This window comes from Bos mutus, chromosome 10, assembly GCF_027580195.1.
Source record: "Bos mutus isolate GX-2022 chromosome 10, NWIPB_WYAK_1.1, whole genome shotgun sequence".
NCBI classification, from domain to species: Eukaryota; Metazoa; Chordata; class Mammalia; order Artiodactyla; family Bovidae; genus Bos; species Bos mutus.
Window position 1 is genome coordinate 18,273,541 of NC_091626.1, and position 11,677 is coordinate 18,285,217.

The window sequence follows — 11,677 nt, forward strand, 5'->3', positions numbered from 1 at the left end:
TGTGTTATATATTGTTTCTCAAACTTTCATCTCCAGCATAATCTGCTCTAGATTTGGGTTACCTTGGATTATACCTCTACAGTCATTGAGAAAGTTATCTTTAATAGGGTTATGAACCAGATAGATATTCAATGTGATATTCAATATCAGTGAAGACCTCTTATCAGTGAGGAACCAACTGCCTTACATAATACAATAAGGGACACAAAGTCATATTCTTGATAAATAAAAACTTCATATACTTTCCTAAAAAGAACAGTTATTTCCTGAAAGCTTTTTCCAGTTCTATTTGTAAAACACTTAAGTCAGAGCAGAATTCAAGTCCAAAACTGGGAAATATTTTCAGTTTATTTATATTTCAGATGAAATACTCTCATCTCATCTAATGTATTTTCTTTACAACCAAAATCCTAAGTCATTATTAATGATGTTAAGACTTTGCCCTGGGGCTTCCCTGGTGGTCTAGTGGTTAAGACTGCACTTCTACTGCATGGGGGTGTGGGTTTGATCTCTGGTCAGAGAACTAAGATTTCACAGGCCAAACAGTGTGGCCAAAAAAAAAAAAAAAAAGATTTTGCCCAAATCACAGTGCTAACATATAAAAAGACAAAGTTTATTATATATATCTGAACTGTTTGTTTCTGTCAGAGTAGGTGCTTAGTATTTGCTGAAAAATGAATTTCAGAACTTTCTAAATCAATAGCTGCTTTTTGAATTACGCTTTCATAAAGATGCTCAGTATTTGGCTATAGTCTATTAGTAAATAAAATTATATTACCCCTATTAACTTTCAGTGTATGCTTTATACCTTATATCTGAATCTGAAGCCTTCTGTCTCACTGCCAACTTCGTAATCTCTCCTTGAGACATGGTCTTATGAAGCTTTGCTTCTTCATCAACTGAAGAAAACCGCTGTGATGTCTGTAATAATTACATATGTAAAGACTTTAAAGCCAAGTAATTATTATCATAGCACTGTAATTAAAACTCAGATTACAGAATTATTTGAGAATTACACCTATTAAAAACATACAAAATACATTCATATTACTCAGAGATTCATTAAAATAAAAGAACCTACTAAAAATTCCATTAAGTTCAAACAGTAATCCAAAGTAAAGGGCACTTGGGTCAATAAAAATGCTAAATGGGAAATATCAGCTCATGTTTTCTGACAATTTAACAAACAATATCAAGTAGGGTGAATGGAAAAAAAAAAGAGTATCAAATGAAAAGTAAGAAAAAAATCAAAACCATCTAAAGACAGAGACAAAAGATCTAGGACCTGATAAATCTAGATATACAGGATAATTAATCAGTAGTTATCAACTTAAAGACACAGCCCAAACTTTAAAGAAAAAATTCTCAAGGTCTGCAAGTAAAAAGATCAAATAACTTATAAGGGCAAGAGGTTTAGACTGGCAACAGACTTACCAACAACAACAGACAAAGTAAGACAACAACAACATAGCATTTTCAAATAACTCAGAAAAAGAAAATATGAATCAAGGACTTCATATGTAGCCAAGGTGTCCCTTCAAATATCAAGGCCATAGAAAGATCTCAGGGAATTCCATATTGTTGGCCCTTTGAGTAACCTAAGGGAAGAGCTTCGTCCAACCAAGAGATAAACAGGGAAACTTCTGCAAAATATTTGAAGTGATAATTTAATACATTTAATAGTAGATCTAAGACAAAAACAAAGGTGGGGACTAATGGTGAAAGAATTGTATACAAAATTACATTTTCTGACAAAGTAGGAATAAAAGCTTAAAAAAACAGGAGTAGAAGGGAATAGAGACTAGAATAATTCACCAATAGTTGTGTCACAATAGGTAAGAATATTACTCATTTAAAAATGACTAATTAGAGTATTATTGATTAAATTTTAAAATATTAAAGGCATTTTTTAAAGTTACACATAAAAGTAAACAATCAACAGAACAAGACCACAATGTTTGCTAAACATCAAAAGAAATTTAAAAAAATAAAAGAGAAAAAAAATGAACACAGCAAATTTAACATAACATGATCGTAACAAAATTAATTGCAAGTTGAGAATTAATCTCTCACTTTCATCAATAAACATGAATAGATTTAACTCACCTAGTAAGGGAAAGATTTTTTACTTTGGCTCACAAAGCAGGGGCCAACTATACTGTATAAAAAACACACCTCTAAACAAAAGGATCCAGACAGGCTAAAGTTAAAAGGACAAACAACAGTATTCTAGGCAAATGGAAATAATAAGAAAACGGAAGCTGTGATACTACTACTGTAGAATTCAAGTAAAAAAACATGGAAGCTGACAAAGGACACTTTTTAATACTAAAAGGTACAATTCACAATGAGTAACAGGAATGATATTAACATTCATCTGATATAAGACAGATAAAAAATAATAAGGATATAGAAGACAAATAACATTATCAGTAAAGTAGAGATTATGGATGTATACTGAAATTTTACACTCTGAATAGAGAATACAACTTATCAAACACACATTCAACAAGTAACAAGTGCTGGCAAGGACATGGATAGAAGAGAACCCTCGTTCACTATTAGTGGGAATGTAAATTGGTATGGCCACCATGGAAAACAGTATGGAAGTTCCACAGAAAATTAAAAATGGAATTATGATATGATCCAGAAATTCCATTCTGGGTATTTATCCTAAGGAAAAAAACCACTAATATAAGATATATGCACTCCAATGTCCATTGCAGCATTATTTATGATAACCAAGTTATAGAAGTAGCAAAGTGCTCACCAATAGAAGACTGGATAAAAAAGATGTGGTATATATATAAACACACACATATATGTGTGGAATATTTCTAAGCCATAAAAATGAATTCTTGTCATTTGAGCCAACATGTATGGATCTAGAGGGAATTCTACTAAGTGAAGTAAGTCAAAGACATAGACAAAAAGTGCATGTTCTCACATGTGGATTCTAAAAAACTAAAACAAAATGAAAAAGGACTCATACATACAAAGAACAAATGGGTGGTTGCCAGAAGGGAGTAGGGGGAAGGAGGGGTGGGCAGAAGAGGTGTAGATTTTGAGATTAAGAGGTACAAACCTCCAGTTCAATAATAAACAAGTCATGGGTATCTGTATAGAGCATAAGGAATATGGTCAGCAATATTATAATAACCTTGTATGGGGATTGATGACTCTAAACTTATTATGGTGATCATTTCAAAATGTAGGCAAGTGCTAAATCATTACATAGTATATCTGAAAGTTAACATAATATTGCAATCATATATATTTCAATTTAAAAAATGTACATGGAACATTCATAAAAACTGATCATATTCTAAGTAACAAAGAAAATATCAATAAATTTGATCAAACAGAAGCATTATAAATAGTCTTTCATCAGAATACAATAAAACTAGAAACTAACAAAGATTTAAAAACAAAAAGGCTCTTCATCTGAAAACTAAAAAAAATTTTATTAAACAAGTTTCAGGTAAAAAGGAAATATAAACTAAAATTACAGATTTTCTTAAAAACAATAAATCCTTTACACATTAAAATAAATGAGATACATCTGAAGTGTGATCAGAGGAGAATTCACAGCCTTAAAAACCTGTATCAATAAAAATAAATGAATTAAATTATTCACTCAAAGATGAGAAAAATAAGAAAGTAAACCAAAAGAAAATATAATAAATAATAAACATAAGGTAAAAACAGAAATCAGTGGAGAATGAAAAAAAAAAAGGGAACATAATAAATAAAACCAGATCCTGTTACCCTGGAAAAAATTAACAAAATAGACAAATAACTAGGTAAAAAAAAAAAAAAACCTATGAAATAAGAACTGACAAAAGGAAAATAACCACTGAAACAGGACTTTTTTAAATCATGAGACTACTTTATATACCTCTATGCAAGTAAATCTGAACGATGAAATGGAAAAAACTAGTTGCCAAAATTGGCCTTATTAGACAGAAAGCTTTAAAGGCTAATTCTCCTAGAAGAAATAGAGGAACTTATGCTACAAAAAAGTACCAATCCCAGATAGTTTCATAGGAAAATTCTACCAAATCAAACAGCAGAAAATGGCAATGCTATGACTTGTCCTCTGACTTTTTGGGGGGAATAAAATACATATATAAATACTGAGTGTAGGGAGTTCCCTGGTGACCTAGTGGTTAGGATCTCACTCCATGTTCAGGGGTTCAAGTTCTGTTCAGGGAACTAAGACTGTAAGCTGAGACGTACAGCCAAAGGGGGGCAAAAAAAAAAATTAATGAAAATCTGAATAACAAAACTGAAAACCAGAGAGCCCTAACAAGACTTGAAGAAATTAAACAAAATAAAATAGAAAACAGTATGCTAAAAAATAAGTAAATACTAAGTGTATGCAATGCTGCTGTCCTGGGGCCACCAATCTAAACTTTTCATGCCATAAACTGTTCAATTCACCAGTTTTCCAACTTGCCATTTCCTTCTCCAGGGGATCTTCCCAACAGGGATCGAACCCAAGTCTCCTGCATTGCAGACAGATACTTTACCATCTGAGCCACCTGGGAAGCCCCCAACTTGCAACACTCACCTCAAAATCACTAGCCTAGGTCCTAAAATATTATAAATATCCTTTCCTGACTTCCCCTTTCTGAAAAATTTCTAAGACCTAGTCGAGGTGGCTTTCCCCTTACTGTAAAATAAGCTAACAGACTTAGCCGTGCTTGACCAATGGGTTTTTTTTCTGGCAGTTTTCTGCAGAGTAAAAGAAGGAAAATTCAACACAGATAAGAAGTGAAGAGTATCTCAGAGAAATACAAACAGAAATAGGAAGTAAGAAGTACAGTAATTCTTCTGTATTGAAGAATGAAAATGGAAACTCAGTTTTATCATACAGGAGATAAAGTCAGACCCATGGAGCTGACTGCTGTAAGTGTGGGGAATGGCAGAAGAAACTATATAGAGAAAACTCTGTTACCTATATCAATCCTACAAATAAGGGGTAGAAATGATTTTATTAACTCACCATCCACAAGATTCAGAGACTAAATAAAAAGCTATATGAAAGCTATCTTTAAAATGCTGTTTAGCAGAACATGTTGTTGTTCTTGGGTAAAAACCAACATGGTGTGTATAAAAACTAAGTGAAAACAGTTATTCAAATGGCAGAGTTACAAGTAGGAAAAAAAAAACCAAGGTCTTAAAGATAGAAACTACCACTCTCACTTCCACGCCTTCATTGCAGGTAACAACTAATTACCCATTTGTCAACTCCAGAGGTAATGCTTATCAAATCCCCTTGAAGGAATTCATATCTAACTGTTTCTATCTCATTAGGATCAGGTATTTCACAATGGAAAGGTCAATTGATGGCTTCCTTGAGGAATGACACACTTCTTAGCAAATATCAGAGTTACTAAGTCACTTTGTCCAGGAAAAAAAAAAAAAACTATCCAGCTTTTAAAAAAATCATACCATTTACAACCCTGAAGATATTCAGAATTTGATAATTCAGTAGATTTCAGTTAGAAATAATTAGTCTTCATTTTCACAATATCAGATAACATTAGAACATGGCGTATTTTCAGATAAACAGAAACATACTTTAAAACTGTCCCTACCCTTCCCACCCCCAACCCCAATAAGTATCTGTCAGCATAGTCTAGAGAAAGCAAAGCTTCTTCATGCAAGTGTCCACCAGAAACAAACACCACAACCTATTCCTAAAATAGCTAGTGATGAAACATAAGGACAGGGAGAAAGCTGGAGAGGTGACTACCACACTGTGCAGGAGGGCGCTCTACAACTACTGGCATGCGGTGACCGTCAAGCAGGTGAACAGACTCACAGGCAAAGACCGCCAGACAGAACCCTCAGAGGGGCTGAATGCTCCAAGCAGAAAGCCCAGCTTCTTGGTTCCTCTCAATAAGAGTTCTCAGAAAGAATTCTACCACCAAAAGGATTGAGGTTTGTATCAGAGGAAACTCTCAGGAACAAAATAGCAATTACAAATGCCAAATTCTTCGACTAATAAAAACTGGAGAATAATTTAAGTATGTTCCCTATTTATACTAGAAATATATAGCAGTGTTTTTTCATTAAAATTAGTTTGCTCCATTACATAATTTCATCTTCAACCAACTAAGCATATGATAGAATATGTTTCAATAATTATAACTCAAAAAAGGGCCATCTCCAAAGTGGAGTTATTTAACTCTACACTGAAGAGAAGTCTTTGGTTCTAACTAGATATATTAATGAACATACAGACTGAGCAACTTTTACCATTTGGTTCAGGGTAATGATTCATTAGTCTAATTAGATAACTGGCTGTGCATTTTTCTATTTTTGTTGGTTATTTTATTTTTTCTTCCTTAGAATATCCATATTATCATTTAAAAACTGGGTCTATCTCCAACAAAAGATAAAGACAATGAGAATATTCTGGAACGTAACGATAATTTTAATTAACTAGGTCTTTGGCACAAATAGCCTGAAAGTTAAAAAAAAAAGTGAAAGTGTCAGTCGCTCAGTTGTGTCTGACTCTGCGACCCCATGAGCCCGCCAGGCTCCTCTGTCCATAGAACTCTCCAGGCAAGAATACTGGAGCGGGTAGACATTCTTTTCTTCAGGGGATCTTCCCACCCCAGGGAACAAACCTGTGTCTCCCACATTGCAGGCAGATTCTTTACCATCTGAGTCACCAGAGAAGCCCCCAAACAGCTTAAAATCATTCTTTGAATATTGATAAAATATTTAATGAGTCAAAAGAAGACCATCCTAAAATGTTCCTCCCGTAATGAACAGATACTACAGAAGAACATTAGAGACTAAACTTAATTAAGAATATGCATGTAAATAAAATGCTATCACTCTACTTCCTCAGTGATAACATTTAGTACACAGCAGGCATACAGGGTACTCCTATTGTATTTTCCAGGCCAATTCTAAAATCAAACACTTTATATCCATAAATACACTCAAACTTATCAAGCTATATGTACCTAATTTGGGTTGAGATATGATAATAAAGCTATTTTATCTTTGCAGCTTTATTTAAACATAATGTTAATGTTATACTTTGTGATTAATATAAATTCACATTATCTACAGCCTTTTTTAGTTGGCTGGGTTGGTCCAGGAAGATATTTTTGGCATTTCTCATTAAATTAAAAAAAAAATTCATGTTTATTTTTTATTACTAAAAAATGCAGAGGGGAAGCAGGTTTAAATGCAAAAAAAAAAAAAAAAAGAGAGAAAGAGAGAATACTATTTCAGTTAAAAGCTACTGGATTGTTTAACATAGACTCTATTCACTAGAACACAGAGAGATCAGGAAGCTAGGGCTAGCAGGTCAAATAAAGCCCATTGCCTGTTTTTGTAAATAGTTTTATTGGAACACAGCCATGCACCTTTGTTCACTTGCCTACGGCGATTTCCATTCTACAATAGTAGAGTTAACTAGTTCCAACAGAGACTGTATGACCCATAGAATCTGAAATATTTAATATCTGGCCCTTTACAAAAAAAGTTTGAGGCTCTTGTTCTAGAAACTTTTAAGATAAAACAGAAAACTTCTACGTTAGTGCTAAGTTAAATAATTCTAATATTTTTTGCCTAATTTATGATTTAACTGACATATACTGCTAGAGTGCCCTTAATCCAAGTCCTGTTAAATTAAGGTTTAGCTTTAGTTGCTGTGTTCACTGAGGTTTCCCACGTACAAACCATTATATGGAGAAGAAGCTGTGAAGGTTAGCTTTAGATTAGCAAAGACTATTTCCATCAGATTTGCTTGTTGCCTATTTTTCTTATATTGCTATAAAATTACCATTTCGGAGTCACTGTGAGAGGCCTGACCCAGGCTGGGTGCAGGCCCTAGCTCAGAGTGAGAAGCTTGGTCAAGGGAGAGAAGGGGCTCAATAATGTCATCGTAATCATCTTCCTCTGTATCCCCCTCCCCATCGGCAAAAGTACCTCTAGTCAAGAAATCGGAGCGCGTCCGCGCCATTCGAGCTTTCTTTTTATGGGCCGGTCTGGCAACCTGCTTGACCAAATGATAAAACAAATAACACAACAATGTTTTGTTTTGGCTTTTTGGGAGACGATGCCAATGAAAGACATCAAAGAGCTCACGAATCTCTTGAAACATCCCCTCCCGCCCCATGCCTTTTCCACTACAAGTGACAGCCATAAAAAAGCAATCCATATTCATTACTCTGGACAAAGAATAAGAATGGAAGCTAAATCCACACTGTTCTTCTCCACAGCCAAGGAAGTCACTTTTCACTGCCACTGTAAGTCACCAAAGTCACCTGCATAAAGTGCCTTCTTTTCTTTTAGAATTCCTTTTTTGTAAATATAATCTGGATTTGTAGGCATCCTTCCCTACCTGAAGTATTCCTCTCTGAGTATAACAGACTTAACTCATGGCTTCTTTTTCTATAAACACATGGGAGTAAATGAGTAGATGGAAGTGTTCTAACTACAAGAACAGTAATTTCCAAAACAGTATGCACCTATTTTGCATAAAAGATAAATAAAACAAAATTCAACACTTACCTCTCCTTGGCCCGGCCCAGTTAACTTTACAGGTTTCCAAGTTGGTTCATCTTGTTTCTGGAGTTGAGGATTTCCACTGTTCAAGGCTTCCGTGGTGACACTTTGGATGAAACAACAGGATTACATTTTGATTCCTAGCAGATACTTCATGGCAGCAGTCTTAAAAGGACAGCATAACATATAGTCTAACAAGCCAGGTCAAAGAAATGGATTTGATGATGAGAAAGGGAAAATACTAAGTCCACAAATCTTAAGAATTAGTCTTAGAAGGGGTCTTTACACGCTCATCATTATAGAACACCTGATAAGTAGCTACCGAGTGATGAGGATCTCATCACTTTGCTTTATAGGGAGATGGCTCTATTGACAAACAAGTTTTCTTTCTGAAATCTCTCTGCAACTTTTATCAGCTGGCTTAGTTTTAAAACTTGAGGCTGTACAGAATAAAATCAACACTGACAGAGTAGGAAATTGTTACCAAACTAAAAGAAGTATGCTCCAAACCATAGAGACTCTATAGAGTTAGTTTGTGAGAATTTAATTTTTGCTTGAATAACCACATGACATGACTACTTTATCATTAAATTCTATGCAGAAATGAATGTTTGTGTCTGATGAAAATCTAAAGAGAACCTATACTTTTCCTATACTTTTATGAACCCAATTATCTGTATTAACTCAGGACCATCAATCTTAAAATTTATCAGTAACATATTGTTCATCTCTTCTTAGCAAGACTGTAAACTCACTGAAAATCATATTTTACCTTCTAGCATACTGCTGAATTTAAAGTAAACATTAACTTATAATATCATTTGGCAGACTAATTGCCCTTGCATTCAGAATTTTCCATGAAGGCCTAGGTTATCCTGTCCAATAATCCCTAAATACACCTTTCTTACAGCTAAAATCTTAGAGACCTCCCTTTCTGACCACTATAAAATCAAGGCCAGCAATCCTAGGTTGTCCTAAAAGATTCCCTTTTGATTATTCAAATCTCTCTTGCCACAGCTGAGTCATTTATCTTTGATTTGTTCTCCAAAAGAGAGACTATTAACAGGACCTTTGATAGCACCTAGCTACTCTGATTAACTTTTAAACTCACAACATTTTCTCTTAAGTTTCTCCATGATTTCTTTTTTGTTCTCCCTTACTAACCAGATGAAGACTACAACGCACTTACCACCCTATGGCATAGAAAGAACACTAATCTAATGTTACTTCCTAATCAGGACACCCAATGCTGATTTCTAATCAGGAAACTCAAATTCTGGGCTCAGCTATTTCTAACTATGTGACCTTATCCAGGTCATTTCATGTCTACGGGCACCAGTGACCTCATCTATAACATGTGGTAACTGAATAGATAACTTAGAAACACTAACATTTACAATTCTATAAAATGTTAATGTTTCTTATATTACTTACAGAATAAGAGAAGATGTGAAGTACGGATTTTCCTTAAGCTTTCATGCAAACAATCTAATACATTATCATTTTGAAGATAAATAGTTGTTAACAAGATAAAGTAAACTAGGTTAAGTAGCTGTTAAGACTGTATCTTGGCAAAATGATAAAAGGAGTAATTCACAAGTATGATTAATGTTTTTGAAATCTGCCTCTTGAGAAACCTATATGCAGGTCAGGAAGCAACAGTTAGAACTGGGCATGGAACAACAGACTGGTTCCAAATTGGGAAAGGAGTACGTCAAGGCTGTATATTGTCCCCCTGCTTATTTAACTTATATGCAGAGTACATCATGAGAAACGCTGGGCTGGAAGAAGCACAAGCTGGAATCAGGACTGCCGGGAGAAACATCAATAACCTCAGATATGCAGATGATACCACCCTTATGGCAGAAAGTGAAGAAAACTAAAGAGCCTCTTGATGAAAGTGAAAGAGGAGAGTGAAAAAGTTGGCTTAAAGCTCAATATTCAGAAAACTAAGATCGTGGCATCTGGTCCCATCACTTCATGGCAAATAGATGGAGAAATAGTGGAAACAGTGACAGACTTTATTTTTTGGGGCTCCAAAATCACTGCAGATGGTGACTGCAGCCATGAAATTAAAAGACACTTGCTCCTTGGAAGAAAAGTTACGACCAATCTAGACAGTGTATTAAAAAGCAGAAACATTACTTTGCCAACAAAGATCCATCTAGTCAAGGGTATGGTTTTTTCAGTAGTCATGTATGTATGTGAGAGTTGGACTATAAAGAAAGCTGAGTGCCAAAGAATTGATGCTTTTGACTCTTGAGAGTCCCTTGGACTGCAAGGAGATCCAACCAGTCCATCCTAAAGGTTATCAGTCCTCAATATTCACTGGAAGGACTAATGCTAAAGCTGAAACTCTAATACTTTGGCCGCCTGATGCAAAGAACTGACTCATTTGGAAAGACTCTGATGCTGGGAAAGATTGAAGGCAGGAGGAGAAGAGGACAACAGAGGACGAGATGGTTGGATGGCATCACCGACTCAATGGACATGAGTTTGAGTAAACTCGGGAAGTTGGTGATGGACAGGGAGGCCTGGTGTGCTACAGTCAATGGGGTCACAAAGAGTCAGACACGACTAAGTGACTGAACTGAACTGAAGTCTTCTATAAAACAGATTCATGGGTCTAACAACTATACACACACACACAAACATCCCTCACATAACTAAATCAGAAAGCAGAAAATAGTATGTTCTTAACATTTTTTGATGAGCTTATATGCTACGGACAATCTACAGGTTAATGGGCAGGACTAGGATCTCAAGCTGTCATGTAGTCCAACTGCATTTTATAATATGATATAAAAATTCTTAGTGGAAAAATAAAATATCAATGATCTCCTGCCCATTTTCTGTAAAATCTGTATGCAGTTTTTTAAAGACTGAAATATTTTTTAAAAAGCTCAGGATTTGATGAGAAAGTTATTTTCACAGTTAATATGAAATTTAACTTTTTTAGCCCTAAGATATAGCTCTCCTTTCATTTAAACAGTGATATTCTTCCACAAGAACTGAAAGAATCCACCGTGTAACTGGGCTTAATACAAATATTTTAAATTTTATAAAATTTGTTTTATGTACCACTTAAATGCTTTCTCACAGCTACCACTAGTTAAGACAACTTAAAAATAGAAGGAAC

At 34.7% G+C, this 11,677-nt stretch overlaps 1 protein-coding gene across 11 annotated transcripts in view; it reads right to left on the reverse strand.

The window, feature by feature from the left end:
* MYO9A (myosin IXA) overlaps positions 1-11,677 on the reverse strand; it is a 257,282-nt gene that overhangs the window by 58,815 nt on the left and 186,790 nt on the right. For 6 of the 11 annotated variants that reach the window (XM_070377371.1, XM_070377369.1, XM_070377374.1 and 3 more), the window contains 3 exons: positions 8,545-8,644; positions 7,814-8,029; positions 809-921 (listed from right to left, as the gene is read on the reverse strand). In XM_070377371.1, coding sequence (XP_070233472.1) covers positions 809-921; positions 7,814-8,029; positions 8,545-8,644 — 429 coding nt within the window. The remainder of the gene's footprint in view (positions 1-808; positions 922-7,813; positions 8,030-8,544; positions 8,645-11,677) is intronic. The other 5 variants (XM_070377375.1, XM_005905590.3, XM_070377376.1 and 2 more) reach the window with 2 other exon arrangements.